Source organism: Protomyctophum parallelum (genome assembly GCF_964188405.1).
Source record: "Protomyctophum parallelum genome assembly, chromosome: 9".
NCBI classification, from domain to species: Eukaryota; Metazoa; Chordata; class Actinopteri; order Myctophiformes; family Myctophidae; genus Protomyctophum; species Protomyctophum parallelum.
The window spans coordinates 47,995,161-48,013,041 of NC_139706.1; the positions used below are offsets into that span (position 1 = coordinate 47,995,161).

The following is a 17,881-nucleotide window of genomic DNA, read 5'->3' on the forward strand; positions in this document are numbered from 1 at the left end:
TGTGGCATGATGTGCCTGGACCGCTAGGCCAGCCGGGCGCCCCCTGATTTTTCCCGTTTTGACATAATAATACATTTAACCCATTCTGACCTGAGATCAGATTCTAAAAATGTCTTCTATACATCCTGACAGTTTTCTGAAAAAAAAGCTATGTTTCTATGTCAGTCGTTCTTCGATTTTTCAAAAAATAGCAGACCTACAAGCTCGTAGCGCGCCACTCGGTGGCGCGCTATGAGCTTGTAGATCTGCTATTTTTCAATAGCTAAAGCATGACACAATGCTTAAAACACCAAAAGGGGTTCCTGCCCAGAATGCGTTAAAAACAAAATGTCCGTCTCTGTTCCGTCAGGTCGTTGCCGCGCGCCGATGAAGGTGGGCGTGTGCCGCGCCGCCTTCCCCAAGTTCTTCTACGACGTGGCCAATCAGAGCTGCCGGGAGTTCGTCTACGGAGGCTGCGGAGCCAATGGGAACAACTTCGAGACGCGGGAGGAGTGTGAGGCCGCCTGCAGCGGAGTCACTGGTACGCACGCACACACACACACACACAGTCACACACACACACACACACACACACACACAGACACACACGCACACATGTCATGCACGCACGCACGCACACATTTTTCTTTAATGTATTATAAGGGTCTTACAATTACAATACAGCCATTTAGCAAATCGCTTAACTGGGCAGGAACCCCTTTTGGTGTTAGCATTATGCTATGCTTTAGCTATTGAAAAACAGCAGATCTACAAGCTCATAGCTTGTAGGTCTGCCTGACATAGAAACATAGCTTTTTCAGAAAACTGTCAGGATGTGTAGAAGACATTTTTTGAATCTGATCTCGGGTCAAAATGGGTTAACCATGTAGGCCGGACGTTTCTAAAAAAAACTTCTGATCTAAATCCTAACCTAAGTTTTCTGAAAAACTTAAAAAAAACCTGTTATGTCATGTTATGTTATGTTATGTCATGTCATGTCATGCATAGCAACAGCACCCCTAAACATGGGTTATGCTGCGCTCACACGGGCAGATAAGAAAGATGCAAAGATGCAAAGCTACACAGTGTAGCTGTAGCCTTTGCAGCAGCTACAAACGGTCGGATGCATCTTTGCATCTTCATGTCACTGGCTTCCATTGGCAATGCATTGTCGACTGTAGCTTTGCATCTTAGAGTCTTGCAAGGTAAAAAAAAAAGAAATTGGGTTCCTGTTCTTACGAGTTAACCCATTCTGGGCAGGAACCCCTTTTGGTGTTTTAAGCATTGTGTCATGCTTTAGCTATTGAAAAATAGCAGACCTACAAGCTCGTAGCGCGCCACTTGGTGGCACGCTACGAGCTTGTAGGTCTGCTATTTTTGAAAATCTTTGAATATATATTCTTTCAGAGTGAACGTTTTTAACTCAAATCTTTGCTTCTGGGGGGGGTTTCCTGGAATAACATATTTTCAGATGGGGGTCGGCGGCCAATTACATATAATTTTTGGGGGTCCTCGACATGAAATATTGAGCACCTCTGATACAGAAACATGAGAAGAAGACATTTTTTTTATTTCGACGTCAGGCCTAAATGGGTTCAAAGTCCTCCACCCAGCACATTGTTGTACTGTATTTCACATTGTTGTATTCCTCCCGATCAGGTATGGGATATTATTCTGTCATATATATATATACATACAATCATCCATTGAAACGTATAGGCCGTTTATCAAAACGCGACTCTGGTGGGACTCGAACCCACAACCTTTGAATTGCTGCAGCCTTTACTAGAAGTCCAATGCGCTATCCATTGCGCCACAGAGCCACCTGTTGACATTGGCTGGCAGTTGGCCCTATGAATGCACACACGCACACACGCACACACATGCACACACACACGTCACTTCCGTGTACAAGCACAAAGCTTAGCTGTCGAATGCCTTTGTGTCGACGAGGCGTGTAATTCTAGCAGAGCACGCACACACACACACCAAGAGCTGGCCCTAAATACTGCCATTACTCATGGCTCAACCACTGTGTGTGTGTGTGTGTGTGTGTGTGTGTGTGTGTGTGTGTGTGTGTGTGTGTGTGTGTGTGTGTGTGTGTGTGTGTGTGTGTGTGTGTGTGTGTGTGTGTGTGTGTGTGTGTGTGGCTTGTATTAGCTTGTATAGGCCGTAAAGTCCCCACAAGTATAGTGTAATATTGTGATACATTTTCCTGGTTCTCACAAGACAATATTGTTGTTGATCATGTAAAAACTATGTTTACAGTTTTAGATGCCCAGTTTGGAACAGACTCAGGTTAGGATTTAACCCATCCATTCCTGACCTGAGATCAGATTCTAAAAATGTCTGTTTGAAAATGACAGTTTTCTGAAAAAGCCGTGTTTCTATGTCAGTCGTTCTTCGATTTTTCAAAAAATAGCAGACCTACAAGCTCGTATCGCGCCACTCGGTGGCGCGCTATGAGCTTGTAGGTCTGCTATTTTTCAATAGCTAAAGCATAACATAATGCTAACACCAAAATGGGTGCCCGCCCAGAATGGGTTAAGGGTTGGGTTTGGAGTAATTTGTTCTGATTTTATACTTGGTTGTGTCATGAGCCACAATTAGCAGATCTACAAGCACGCATCACGCCCCGTTGTGGGTGCACGTTGCCCATGTAGATCTGCTATATTCAGGTTAAATTCATTTCAGATTAAAATGGCAAAGACATCGTCAAAAAAGGACAGCCGTCCTCTCGAGTGTGTGTGTGTGTGTGTGTGTGTGTGGGTGTGTGTACGCACGTACACACACACCTGTATGGTTTCATATTTCTGTATAGAGTCAGGTGATCTGTATAGCTCTGCATCAAAACAATAACGCACTCCACCCGTGCTGGGACAAGTACTCTCACGTAATACTTGAGAGTAAATTAGTAAGTACAACTTAGTCAGTGTTTTCGTCGACTACAACTTAAGACGAAAAATGTTCGTCGACTACCCTTTTCCACTGAAGAAAACTAAATGGAAACTAAATTAAAACTGTGCTATGACGACTAAAACTAAGACTAAATGTACTGACAATTTCGTCAACAAATAAAAACTAGACTAAAATGTTAGGAAGGGACTAGTGGACAAGAGATCCAGTATAAGTCATTTTACACTTGGTTGCTAGCTTGTAGATCAGCTATTTTCAGCATGTGTGAAAACAGTCCTTACGACGGCATCAATGCCCACCAAAATACATTTTAGTCGACTAAATCAACTGTAGATTTAGTCGACTAAAATCTCATGACATTTAGTCGACTAAAACTAGACTAACACCAACACATTCCAGGTGACTAAAATGTGACTAAAACTAAATGAAAACTATTCAAAAGACTAATGACTAAAACTGAAATCAAAATTTGCTGCCAAAAAAAAAGTATCAATACAGCGGCGTAGAGAAGATGCTCCTGTTTGAGTCCTCTATTAAAAATGGTCCCCGAGTTATAGGGTTCAAGGTTGTACTTTATGGTTACATGTTGTACAGTACAGGTACATAAGAGCATACTTAGTTTAGACTAGTCATTGGTTAGACATGGGTTACGGTTAGGTTTAGGTGTGCTGCCCCGTGGGAGGTTAGGGTTAGACTAGTCATTGGTTAGACATGGGTTAAGGTTAGGTTTAGGTGTGCTGCCCCGTGGGAGGTTAGGTTTAGACTAGTCTGACCTAAGCAGAGACATTTCTGGTCTAGAGGGGCGGGTCGCGCCTCAGAAATGCGCGCACCCTGATTGGATCTCATCGATCTGTCCGTCACCCCCGGCCCCTCCTCTCCCCCCTAGTGCAGCGCTACGTCACATCATTTAGAGCGACGCCCACCCGGAAGGGTTGACTCCCACTTTTAGACTGGTTCAGCCCACGGCTTTTTCCAGGCTTTCATCTTTCGCGCAGACGAAATGAAAGCCTGGGTATCGAGGCTAGGTTTAGACTAGTCATTGGTTAGACATGGGTTAAGGTTAGGTTTAGGTGTGCTGCCCCGTGGGAGGTTAGGGTTAGACTAGTCATTGGTTAGACATGGGTTAAGGTTAGGTTTAGGGTGAGGGTTTAGACTAGTCATTGGTTAGACATGGGTTAAGGTTAGGTTTAGGTGTGCTGCCCCGTGGGATGTTAGGTTTAGACTAGTCATTGGTTAGACATGGGTTAAGGTTAGGTTTAGGTGTGCTGCCCCGTGGGATGTTAGGTTTAGACTAGTCATTGGTTAGACATGGGTTAAGGTTAGGTTTAGGTGTGCTGCCCTGTGGGAGGTTAGGTTTAGGGTGAGGGTTTGAGATAGGTTGTAGTTGTAGGACTAATGACTGGTCTAACCAATGACTAGTCTAAACCAAAAACTGTCTAAACTAAGTACTGCTGTTAGCTCCAGGAAGAGAGAGGCTGCAGTGTCTGTTAGTTCCAGGAAGACAGAGGCTGCAGTGTCTGTTAGCTTGGAATCCCCATCGATGATGTCACTGTACTGGTAGGGCAGGACTCTGATTGGTCCACAGCCCACCAATGAGACTCAGAGTTGAGTAGACGGAAATGGGAGGCTTTGTGACTCATATACAGCGCCGGCAATTACATATTTATGGATGTCTAGACTGTCTTAAGCACACACGCACGCACACACGCACGCACGCACACACGCACGCACGCACGCACGCACGCACGCAGCAGTACAATGTCACCACGAGAACATGGTAGATTGTTCTGGATATGATATAATAAAGTGCATGCATGAATGAAGACAGAGGAGAAGCTACCATTCTCTAGTGTGTGTGTGTGTGTGTGTGACCAATATCTTCTACAATCTACACGCTCACACATATTTCAACTGTTTTTATCTTTTCTTGTTTTTATTTTATATTTCACATTTATAATAATGTCTCAAATTGTGTGTGTGTGTGTGTGTGTGTGTGTGTGTGTGTGTGTGTGTGTGTGTGTGTGTGTGTGTGTGTGTGTGTGTGTGTGTGTGTGTGTGTGTGTGTGTGTGTGTGTGTGTGTGTGTGTGTGTGTGTGTGTGTGTGTGTGTGTGTGTGTGTGTGTGTGTGCGTGCGCAATGTTTGCCTGCTAACTTAAGCCACATCCAGAATAGAGAGGCCAGGTGTTAAACGTTTAAGTGTGTTTCGTTCCCAGGAAGTGTCATCGAGGAGGAAACCCCAGCGCCTGCAGAGGTTGTGCCCAAAGCAGGACGCAGAATGGCAGTGGACCCCATCAGCTACGAAGGTACAACACCTACCTCACTCCTACCTCACTCCTTCTACACAACACCTACCTCACTCCTACCTCACTCTAGTACAACACCTACCTCACTCCTACCTCACTCTAGTACTAGAGTCTAGTACAACACCTACCTCACTCCTACCTCACTCTAGTACAACACCTACCTCACTCCTTCTACACAACACCTACCTCACTCATAAACACATCTTTGCTTAGAATTGGCCGGCTCGGCCTGGCCTGGCCTGAACAGATTGGGAACAACTGATAAAGTGTGTGTTTTAGGACTGAGCAATATGACTTCAAAACAAAGTCAATGATTTCAAACATATCATTTCTTAATTCTGTTCAGAGTATATGCACACGCACCACTTTCTCCACCGGCCCACAGCTGTGATGTTGGAGAGTTTTAACATTAATACAATCAGATTTTAATTTATTTCTGTTTGGATGTAATGGGCTGTAAAGGTCAGTTTTTTGGCACTCTGTAGGCGTTCCCGCACAAATTCTGGGTACGGCGATGCCATGCGCATATTCTCTATAGTGAAACGGACCCGACCTTAAACTGTTCTTTATTCTGCTTCACTGAAAAAATGTCAGATCTACAAGCTTGCGATGTTGTGCCGCGCTGCTCAGACCTCTCTCTGCTGTGTTTACATGTCTGTTCTCTCTAGAGTGGGTGAATGCTGTGGAAGCAGAGGGCAGGGAGATGGAGCACCATGCAGAGGAACACACAACCACAGGTTTATTTTTTATGAACCCTACAAATAAAATAAATCTTCCCCCCAAGGGGTACCTAAGTCAAAAAAGTTAACAATAATTGTAACTCTTGAGAGTTAACCCATTCTGACCTGAGATCAGATTCACACGAGGTTTCCACTGGACACACACTGGTCTGATTAACCCATTCTGACCTGAGATCAGATTCTAAAAATGTCAGTCGTTCTTCGATTTTTCAAAAAATAGCAGACCTGCAAGCTCATATCGCACCACTTGGTGGCGCGATATGAGCTTGTAGATCTGCATAACATCTGCATAACATGATGCCAACACCAAAATGGGTGCCCGGTCAGAATGGGTTAATAAGGGTCCATTTGGTTACTAACTCCATCTTTTAAATGAGGACCACTGGTGGTCCCTGGACCACTGTTGAGCCAACCCCAGCCTAGGCCTGATTAGGTAAATTCCCAACACCTGCTAAATCCTCCAAACCTGTATCTTGATTGGAATCAATCTCCACTCACACTCCTCTCAGTCATGCAGCTACACAGACACATCCCAGGCACACTTTGGTAGGCCTATAGCCCTGTCCTGTTTGGATGACAATATTGCCTTTCCAACAGATTTTCATAAAAAAGAAAAACATATATATATATATATATATATTATCGATTTATAAATTTTCATGATCGATTTCGCGTCCTATTAACGATAATCGATTAATCGGACCCATCCCTAGAAGGAGCACGTTATTCCGACCAGTTCCTTGCCCCGGCTGGCCAGGGGGAGGTAGTTTAGAGACCAGGATTACGGCATGGTTTTGTGAGGGTACCTACCCTAGGGGACACGGGGAGAACATGTGAGGGTACCTACCCTAGGGGGACACGGGGAGAACATGTGAGGGTACCTACCCTAGGGAGACATGGGGAGAACATGTGAGGGTACCTACCCTAGGGGGACATGGGGAGAACATGTGAGGGTACCTACCCTAGGGGACACGGGGAGAACATGTGAGGGTACCTACCCTAGGGGACACAGGGAGAACATGTGAGGGTACCTACCCTAGGGGACACGGGGAGAACATGTGAGGGTACCTACCCTAGGGGACACAGGGAGAACATGTGAGGGTACCTACCCTAGGGGACACGGGGAGAACATGTGAGGGTACCTACCCTAGGGGACACGGGGAGAACAATAGAACATGTGAGGGTACCTACCCTAGGGGACACGGGGAGAACATGTGAGGGTACCTACCCTAGGGGGACACGGGGAGAACATGCAAACTCCACACAGAAAGGCCCTTTCGCCAACCCCGCCTCGGGTATGGGCACTGATGACGCGGAGGAGAGAACAAATCAAAATTTGCTGTAAAAAACAACACTGGTTGCATGCTGAAAATGTAGGAAACGGTGGTCTATGCTTTGTGATTGATTGATTGAAATATGTATTAACAGTTTGCAGAATTACAGTACATTTCAAGCACAAACTCGATACAAAGACTGTTAGCTGTGAGTGGACGACCCAATTAAGCATTACACTTGTTTACAAGAGGGTCCACCATGTTCAATTCATCAAAACGTTCAGAGACATACAAATAGACACTTCTATATAGTCCAAGAACAGAACAGGAATTCATCATAAAGGAGGTAAAAAGGGAAAATACAGTATACAGTGAGGGGGAAAAGGGGGGGGGGGGGGACATGCAGATCCTGTGGTCTGGTAGGACCCCTAGTGGTTAACAACAGGTACTGCACCATTTATTCTGCTCAGGTGATTGAAAAGGATTGAATTATTGTTTTATTTCACAGTATGCAGAATGGGTGCATTTATATTTCACAGTATGCCGAACGGGTGCATTTCAAACAAAGACTGTTACTGATGGACGACGCCATGATAAAACATTACACTTGTTTACGACAGGGTCCGCCATGTTCAATTCATCACAACGCTTAGAGATGTACAAATATACACTTTGAACCCATTCTGAACGGGAACCCATTTTGGCGTTTTTGGCATCATGTTGTGCTTCAGCTATTGAAAAATAGCAGATCTACAAGCTCATAGCGCGCCACCGAGTGGCGCGCTACGAGCTTGTAGGTCTGCTATTTTTTGAAAATTCGAAGAGCGACTGACATTTTTAGAATCTGATCTCAGGTCAGAATGGGTTAATCAGACCAGTGTGTGTGTCCAGTGGAAACCTCGTATGAATCTGATCCCAGGTCAGAATGGGTTAAACAGGCAATCATCTATCTATCTCTCTCTCTCTAGGTGTGACAGTGGATCAGAAGGTCTCTCTCCCAGAGATGTCCCAGGAGGACTTTGCAGGTAGGCGTCACCACAGCTCACTCAGGAGACACAGATATAGCAGATCTACAAGCTCACAAACGCGTCGCTTCGCGCTGCGTTGCGAGCTTGTAGATTGGCTATTTTCATGACTTTTTATAATTTATTTTATGGAATTTCTTAGCTTTGTTTGTTTTAGAACTTTAATATACAATTATTGTAACTTTTTTTTTTATCTTTTGAAATATATCGTTGCTGTCGGGAGGGATTTTTTTGTTTGTTGAAGTTTGATTTTTTTAAATTATTTTGCATAGATCAGTGGTATTGAACACTGGTTTCGAAAACATTGATTCAATGAAAAGTAGTAAAAATCGCATCGGACAAAACCTAACTCCATTGGACCCTCAAACTGCCTCTCATGACACTATCTAAAGTCACAACACCAACTTTGACGAGGCTTTGTTCTTAAAGCTGTAGTCCTGCAACAACTGGAAGAACTACAATTTATTCCTCCTGGACGATAACATTTATAAAATGATTTACACTATGTGGCACGTGAGCTTGATGACCTATTATAAGAGTTAGACCCTTATGGGTCTGTTTTTTTTAATCTTTTACAGTTAAAGGGACACTTCACCCTTTTTGCAAAAATATATATGTTAATGACGTTTAGAAGCTTTAGAACACTTTCCTGGGGGTCTTTGTGTGTAATAATGTGGTTTTAGATATTTTAGATTGTAGCAGTGAGCCCAGTGTCTCTGATGTCATGGACACTGGTCTCACTACCTTCCTGGACTACAATTCCCATAATTATTTGGTGCTCTGCTCCTCCTTGTGGATAGGGGGGAGAGCTGTCTTACTGAGACAACATGTAGTCCAGGAAGTAAGTGAGTCCAGTGTCCATGACATCAGAGACAACAGGCTCACTGCTACAATCTAAAATATATAAAACCACATATTACACACATAAAGACCCCCAGGGAAGTGTTCTAAAGCTTCTAAACGTCATTAACATATATGTTTTTGCAAAAAGGGTGAAGTGTCCCTTTAAACATTGATTTTAAAATATAAATGGTGGTCCCAGAGATAGAAATGCCATTTAAATGGGGGTCCGTAGACTAATATGCATATCAAACTGACGGTCCTTGAAATTAACCCATTTTGGGGCTGGAACCCCATTTGGTGTTATCATTATGTTATGCATAATTAATAATGATATGAATCTGATGATCTCAGGTCAGAATGGAAAACTGTCAGGATGTAGAAGACATTTTTTTTAATCTGATCTCAGGTCAGAATGGGTTATGGGGGAGTCCCTGGCATGTCTTTTCAAACGGGCTTTTTAGTGTCGGGGATAATTGGTGTCAATTTGGGCGTGACAAAGTTTGGTAACCACTGATATGTAAATGACGCCGGCACCAACTTGAACTGTGTGGTCCAATCAGATCGCTGCGAGGCGGCGCCCGAGGCGGGCCCGTGCCGCGCCTCCATGAAGCGCTGGTTCTACTCGCCCAGCGCCAAGGCCTGTCAGACCTTCGTCTACGGAGGCTGCCGCGGCAACGACAACAACCACCAGACCCAGGAGAGCTGCCTGTCTGTCTGCACAGGTACCTGTCTGTCTGTCTGTCTGCACGTATGTCTGTCTGTACAGGTCTGTCTGTCTGTCTGCACAGGTACCTGTCTGTCTGTCTGTCTGTCTGCACGTCTGTCTGTCTGTACAGGTCTGTCTGTCTGCACAGGTACCTGTCTGTCTGTCTGCACAGGTCTGTCTGCACAGGTACTGTCTGTCTGTCTGCACAGGTACTGTCTGTCTGCACAGGTCTGTCTGTCTGTCTGTCTGTCTGCACAGGTCTGTCTGTCTGCACGTCTGTCTGTCTGTCTGTCTGCACAGGTCTGTCTGTCTACCTGCTGCACAGGTCTGTCTGTCTGCACAGGTCTGCCTGCCTGCCTGTCTTTTCACTATACTCCTTATTATATATTCTTTCAAATGTAAAATGTATTGATTTATCTTTGATTTCTTCATGAAATTACTGGAGAAAAAATGAAAAAAAAAATTATATTTCTCCTCTCCTCTCCTCTCCTCTCCTCTCCTCCAGTGACAGTGGTTCCCTCCTCCAGAAAGGTCCTACCCCCCCGAGCCGAGGTGGATGCTGACAACTATGCAGGTCAGTGGTGGGGAAAAAAACCCCTCAAATGTTTGACTTACCGGGGCGGCGGTGGCTCAGCGGTAGAGTGGGTGGAATGGTAACCGCAAGGTTCCCAGTTCAAACCCTGTGGGCTCCCCCAGAGTTAGTGTGGAAGTGTCCTTGAGCAAGACACTGAACACCTAATTGCTCCTGATGTGCTGGTTGGTGCCTAGCTTGGTTTCTGCCGCCATCAGTGTGTGAATGTGTGTGTGAATGGGTGAATGTAATGCACAATCTATGTAAAGCGCATTGGATGAAGGCGTCATATAAATGCACCATTTACCATTTACTTAACAAATTGTCTGCCGTTGATGTTTTCAGAATAAATGTGCTAGAGTGCAGATTTTACTCTGAAAAGCCCTGCCTTCCATTTGCCCCCCAAAACGGGAGGTGAATTCTTCCATTTCTACATTCGCGCTACCTCGTCTGATTATAATTCTGCTTATTCAAATGACTGAAACCAAATCAAAATGAGATCTCCCTCCCTCCCTCCCTCCCTCCCTCCCTCTCTCTGTCTCTCTCTCTCTGTCTCTCTCTCTCTCTCAGAGTTCTGTCTCAGTGCGTCAGACCCCGGCCCGTGCCGGGCGTACTTCCCTCAGTTCTTCTTCCATGCAGAATCCGTGTCGTGCCGACCCTTCGTCTACGGCGGTTGCCGCGGCAACAACAACCGCTACCTGACCTCAGAGGAGTGCATGGACCGCTGCGCCGTCGGTAAGAGTGTCCGTTATGAAATATGTCACAATCGTGTAGAGTAGACGATCACATGATGTCAGTGTCCGAACATAAATCACATTTAAAAACGTCCATGTAAGTTGTGTGAAGTCCACAAGATGCTCACATGCTTCGGCAGGTCACCCATTTCAGTGTGCCAGTGTGAGTGAGCGAGTGGCCCAGATTTTGGGTATTGGAATTTGGCTATAGAGCGCCGCAGCCCCTTTCAGAACAACGAGTGGCATAGGAAATGAATCGCAATGCATTCGTCCCCATAGGCATTTTCGAAGCCAACTCTTGTCGTGACAAATCATGACAACACACACAATATTTCGGGCCAAACAAATAATTAGAAAGTTGAAAAAAAACCGTAGAAAAACAAATTTTTTGTTGTTTTTCTTCTTTGTAATTATTTGTTTGGTCCAAAATATTGTGTGTGTTGTCATGATTCGTACGACGCTTAAAAGGTCTTTAACCCATTCTGACCGGGCACCCATTTTGGTGTTGGCATCATGTTATGCTTTAGCTATTGAAAAATAGCAGATCTACAAGCTCGTATCGCGCCACCGAGTGGCGCGATACGAGCTTGTAGGTCTGCTATTTTTGAAAAATCAAAGACACTTTTAGAATCTGATCTCAGGTCAGAATGGGTTAATAATGAAACTGTCAGGATGTAATAGACATTTTTAGAATCTGATCTCAGGTCAGAATGGGTTAATAATGAAACTGTCAGGATGTAATGGACATTTTTAGAATCTGATCTCAGGTCAGAATGGGTTAAATAAATAAAGCACGAAATGCCTATGGGGACAAATGCATTGGGATTCATTTCCTGGGCTACGCTCACTTCATGGGGCTTCGGTCCAGTGGCGCGGCTTCTTCTACATAGACTTCTATTGAATGGGGACAACCGGAGGTATTGAATGGGGATGCAACCGGAAGTTTACGGAATGCACTGACTGGAGTTCTATGGGGCTCGTCGTGCGAGTACATGAACCATGTGACCGGGCTGTTTTCTGCCCCCTCCTCAATGTCGCAACTCTTCTATTCGATGGCTCTGGGTCAAACGTGGGCAACTGGTGGCCCCCACCTTCACTTAACCCATTCTGACCTGAGATCAGATTCATACGAGGTTTCCGCCAGACACACACTGGTCTGATTAACCCATTCTGACCTGAGATCAGATTCTAAAAATGACAGTCGTTCTTCGATTTTTCAAAAAATAGCAGACCTACAAGCTCGTATCGTAAAAATGCAATTTATTGCTATTCAAAAATAGCAAAAAAGATTATTCAGGATTTAAATTCAAATATAAAAACAATAGCTGATCTACAAGCTCAAAACGCATCGCACTGCGACGCGTTTTGAGCTTGTAGATCAGCTATTTTTGCTACGACAGTAACATGCAATGTGGCCCCTCTGGAGTGAGTGTGGGAATACAGTGGCCCCTCTGGAGTGAGTGTGGAAATACAGTGGCCCTCTGGAGTGAGTGTGGAAATACAGTGGCCCCTCTGGAGTGAGTGTGGGAATATAGTGGCCCTCTGGAGTGAGTGTGGAAACACAGTGGCTCCTCTGGAGTGAGTGTGGAAATACAGTGGCCCCTCTGGAGTGAGTGTGGAAACACAGTGGCCCTCTGGAGTGAGTGTGGAAATATAGTGGCCCTCTGGAGTGAGTGTGGAAATATAGTGGCCCTCTGGAGTGAGTGTGGGAATACAGTGGCCCCTCTGGAGTGAGTGTGGAAACACAGTGGCTCCTCTGGAGTGAGTGTGGAAATACAGTGGCCCTCTGGAGTGAGTGTGGGAATACAGTGGCCCTCTGGAGTGAGTGTGGAAATACAGTGGCCCCCTGGAGTGAGTGTGGAAATATAGTGGCCCTCTGGAGTGAGTGTGGGAATACAGTGGCCCTCTGGAGTGAGTGTGGAAATACAGTGGCCCTCTGGAGTGAGTGTGGAAATACAGTGGCCCTCTGGAGTGAGTGTGGAAATACAGTGGCCCCCTGGAGTGAGTGTGGAAATACAGTGGCCCTCTCCATCGTCAAAGTGGCCCACCCATGCTCTGGGCGGACTGTGGCCCTCTTATTGTTTACTGACATCGTGTCTCGTTTGTCTCCAGGTCTGGAGCGAGGACTTCCCAGGCAACGCAACAGAGGCACAGCAGGTACAAGCATTACAATGTAAACCCAGTGTTGTTTTTGGCAGCAAATTTCGATTTTAGTTTTAGTCATTTAGTCTTTGGACTGAAACTTCATTTAGTTTTAGTCACATTTTAGTCACCTGGAATGTCTTGGTGCTAGTCTAGTTTCAGTCGACTAAATGTCATAAGATTTTAGTCGACTAAATCTACAGTTGATTTAGTCGACTTAAAATGTATTTTGGCGGGTCTTGATGCCGTCGTAATGAGTGTTTTTACACTTGGTGTCACTTGGCTTACACGGTGTCTCTGTGTCTCCCCAGCGTTCTTCCTGGTTGCCACCCTGTCTAACGGTGTCTCTCTGTGTCTAACGGTGTCTCTCTGTGTCTCCACAGCGTTCTTCCTGGTAGCCACCCTGTCTAACGGTGTCTCTCTGTGTCTCCACAGCGTTCTTCCTGGTAGCCACCCTGTCTAACGGTGTCTCTCTGTGTCTCCACAGCGTTCTTCCTGGTAGCCACCCTGTCTAACGGTGTCTCTCTGTGTCTAACGGTGTCTCTCTGTGTCTCCACAGCGTTCTTCCTGGTTGCCACCCTGGCGGTGATGTCTGCTCTGCTGCTGGCCGTCCTGGTGGTGATCACCCTGAGACGCTCCCGCTACACCGCCCTGCCCCGCCGCGCCTCCACCGTCAGGTAAACCATTCTGACCTGAGATCAGATTCTGAAAATGTCTTCTACGTCAGTCGTTTTTTCAAAAAGAGCAGACCTACAAAATAGCTAAAGCATAACATAATGATAACACCAAAAGGGGTTCCCTTAACTTAAATTAAATGGTTACAAATACCCCCGGGCGTCTGGGGTGTTAATGTCCGTTATCAACACCATTCAATGCAGCCAGGATGGACACACATACTGGCTTTCCCACATACTGACGTTGTTGCCATAGTCATTGTCCATAACGGCTAAATCTAACCCTATAACCTCAGTCTCAACCGGGCCTGTCTTTAGGTTTTAGAGTTGGGTTTTGGGGGTAAGGTGTCGGAACTCATGACTGTAGGACTGTCGCGCCAAACACATGCAGCCATACACGTATAAGCGTACACAGAACAAATGTTCACTTTGAAATGCCAACAAATGCTAATGCAAATGCTATTAATAACCTCTCACTCTCACTCTCACTCTCTCTCACTCTCACTCTCTCCCTCCTCACTCTCTCTCTCTCTCTCCTCTCACACAGTGATAAGGAGGAGTTGATCCCGGAGTCAGATGAGCAGTCCTCCATGGAGTCTTTTTCGGCCCCTGGGAGCCCCGTGGTGGGCAAGGCCTAACCCCCCCCCCCCCACCAACGGTCTCAAAGCCCCCACAAAGGATGCCACAAACGATGTCCAGTTGACCCCATTTAGACCTGAGCCCGGATTCTACAAAATGTCATTATCTGTATTTAACTTGGGTTTTTTTTCTCTCAAGAAATAGCAGATCTACAAGCTCATAGCGCGGCACCAAGCACTATGGGCTTGTAGATCTGCTATTTTTCAACAGCTAATGTTTTTTTTGAATAATTTGTTATAAAGTGGTTAAATGCTATGGTGACTTCAGGTCTAAATGGGTTCATGTTTTTATTTTTATTTTTTTTTGCACACTAGAGGCACGGATATTTCACACGTTCCCATCGCAGATTCTGAGGTTTTTTATTTGCGGCGCGTTTTAATGTTACCGTTCTTATGTGGGTGTACTCGTAACTCACACACACACGCACACACACAAAACAATTAGGTATTTTTGGGCACGAAGTAACCGCACGAAAAACGACGCCCGCGTTGTGCCAAATCTCTGTGAGCGCAGAGATGGGCTATTTTCTTTTCTTTTACGCGAGGCCACGAGAGTGTGATTTGTGCGATCTGCCCATAGGACGTCTCTTGTGAATTAACTTTTAGGGAGGATTGGGTGATTTAGAATGTTGGCTATGATTTTAAGCAGAGTGTGGTCACTCCTTCATTTGAAATACTGTATGTTCCTGGACCATAACTCAACTGTTGAGTTCTCTAAACTCTTTGTTTTGTAAAGACTAATTTTACCTGTAAGAGACATGCATCTGTTGATTTTGACAGCAATTGTTTTTTTTAGGGAAATGAAGAAAACCTTATATTTTAAAACAATGCAACACTGCCTCATCAAAGTTGGTGTTGTGACTTTTTATATTGTCAATTACTTCCATGATAGAGGGAGAGGTGGTGGAGTTGGCTGCTTTAGCAGGCAGACTGGAGTTGAGAGGTTTTGTCCGAAGTGCTTTATACTACTTTTCATTGGTTAGATTTGTAGCTGATCTTAAGTGAACAAATCAACACATTGATATTATATTGATAGCTTGATATGGGGCCAGATATCGTAATGCTGTGAGAAGTGTAAACGGCATAATTGTTTTAATCACTTAAGCATTGTTTTATACTTTTTGTTTGATTGATTGTTTTAATTTTCTCCACCCCGGCCGTTTCAGTTACATTTATGTAAACTTTTTTAAAAACTTTAAAAATGTGTTTTGATGCCGTCGTAATGACTGATTTTTACACTTGCTGAAAATAACCGATCTACAAGCTCACAACGCGTCTCAACGCGACACGTTGTGAGCTTGTAGAGCTGCTATTTTCAGCATACAACCAAGTGTAAAATGACTTGTACCGAGGCGTGGGAGCTAGTGAACCGCAATGGCGATCATTCAGTTCGCTGTTGATTCTTAAAACATTTTGACCGTTCAATTCCTGCCATACGAGAGCTAATCGGTACTTTTTTCTTTTTTTACATTTAACCCATTCTGAACGGGAACCCATTTTGGTGTTGGCATCATGTCATGCTTTAGCTATTGAAAAATAGCAGACCTACAAGCTCATATCGCGCCACCGAGTGGCGCGCTACGAGCTTGTAGGTCTGCTATTTTTTGAAAAATCGAAGAACGACTGACATTTTTTAGAATCTGATCTCGGGTCAGAATGGGTTCATCAGACCAGTGTGTGTGTGTCCAGTGGAAACCTCGTATGAATCTGATCTCAGGTCAGAATGGGTTAATAATTTAGTGTCACACAAAGGCCCCCGTGGCAGGCCCTGCCCCGCGTGTTGAGAACCCAGGACACTCCGACCAAATGAAGGTGATTTATATATATATTGTTACCAGTTTTCTGTCTCAGACGATGATGAAAGGGATTCATGTAAATGTCTACCAGTTACTGTAAAAAAAAAATCTTTTCTCTTTTTATGTATTTAATGTTCCACTCCTCCAGGTGAAGGCTTTTTTTGTTTTGTTATCGCACTATATTTTACACTGTAAGTCAGAGAGAGAGAGAGACTATATTTTACACTAAGTCAGAGAGAGAGAGAGAGAGAGATTTAAGTTGACGATTAACGACTTCCTTTGGCATCGAGCATTGGAACATGAACGAAAACAAATCATTTAGTTTGGCTTTTACCCTTCTTTGTATCGTGATATGTTGCACTACTGAAGTGATAGTTTATGACAATCATCAATAAAATCAAGAAAACGTGACATGTGTGTGTATTTTCCTTTTTAACTAACTAATTTAATAACTACTAGATCACTAATCTGTAGTACCTAAAGTGCTTATTTTATGTCCCATTTCACATATTGTCATCCATCCATCTTCAACCGCTTATCCGTAGTCGGGTCGCGGGGGCAACAGCTCCACCAGAGTGTTCCAGACCCTCTCCAGAGCAACATTAGTGACTTCCTCCTTGGGGGGATCCCGGGATCACGTTCCAAGGCCAGTGAGTCGATGTAATCCCTCCATCTGCGCCTTGGTCTGCCCGGGGGTCTCCTCCCAGTGGGACGTGGTCCTTGGTCTGCCCTGGGGTCTCCTCCCAGTGGGACGTGGTCCTTGGTCTGCCCCCGGGTCTCCTCCCAGTGGGACGTGGTCCTTGGTCTGCCCCCGGGTCTCCTCCCAGTGGGACGTGGTCCTTTGTCTGCCCCGGGGTCTCCTCCCAGTGGGACGTGGTCCTTGGTCTGCCCCGGGGTCTCCTCCCAGTGGGACGTGCGCCGAGGACCCTATAGGGAGACGCCTGAGAGGCATCCTAACCAGATGCCCGAACCACCTAAGCTGGCTCCTTGACCTTGACCAGTATGCGGTCCGTGACCATGGACTATAGCCTTTTGCTTTTGCTTGATTTTCACCTTTAAAAAATCCTCAACAATGATGAAGAATCGCGCACAATAGCGCGCCGCTCAATGACCTGAGACCATGGACCAATGAATGAAATACAACACATTGAGCAGGGCACTGCAGGGAGTTGAACCCCGTTCCGGTAAACCAGAAGTCCGACACCAGTGCCTTAGTTTTTGTGTTGTTGTTCATTTACAGGTCCAGGTGTGCATACGCATGTGCGCCTGTGCGTGTGTAGGTGCATGTGTGCATGTGTGTGTGCACGCTTCACCACTGTTGGACCCCATGGGGATCAAGGACCTCAGGGAGCCACCCATAATTCACAACGGTCACAGCGAACTCTGTTGCATCACAACTGGTGGCCAACAGTCGTAACCAACACCGCCGCCGACCCAAAGGAGAATACAATCGCACAGTGGTATCAGACCAACCACAATCAGCCAGCTCTCAAACCAAACCCTTCGACCTAGAAGAACTCGAAACTGCAATGGGAAAGTT

The 17,881-nt window shown here is 45.3% G+C and overlaps 1 protein-coding gene across 1 annotated transcript; it reads left to right on the top strand.

Annotated features, from left to right (window-relative positions):
* Window positions 1–352: 352 nt before the first annotated feature.
* Window positions 353–14,590, top strand: LOC310864734 (kunitz-type protease inhibitor 2-like). The gene is made up of 10 exons (XM_083773458.1): window positions 353–520; window positions 5,109–5,198; window positions 5,867–5,935; window positions 8,181–8,237; window positions 9,641–9,802; window positions 10,292–10,360; window positions 10,928–11,092; window positions 13,204–13,248; window positions 13,793–13,910; window positions 14,455–14,590. The coding sequence occupies exons 1-10, from the start codon at window positions 367–369 to the stop codon at window positions 14,543–14,545; spliced, it is 1,020 nt and encodes a 339-aa protein (XP_083629584.1). The 5' UTR covers window positions 353–366; the 3' UTR covers window positions 14,546–14,590.
* The last annotated feature ends 3,291 nt before the right edge of the window (window positions 14,591–17,881 follow it).

Bases quoted from the DNA above. Each gene is read 5' to 3' on its own strand.
- LOC310864734 (XM_083773458.1), top strand. From the start codon at position 367: ATGAAGGTGGGCGTGTGCCGCGCCGCCTTCCCCAAGTTCTTCTACGAC. The intron at 10,361-10,927 runs GTCAGTGGTGGG...TCTCTCTCTCAG, and splicing joins GGATGCTGACAACTATGCAG to AGTTCTGTCTCAGTGCGTCA. The intron at 13,911-14,454 runs GTAAACCATTCT...CCTCTCACACAG, and splicing joins CGCCGCGCCTCCACCGTCAG to TGATAAGGAGGAGTTGATCC.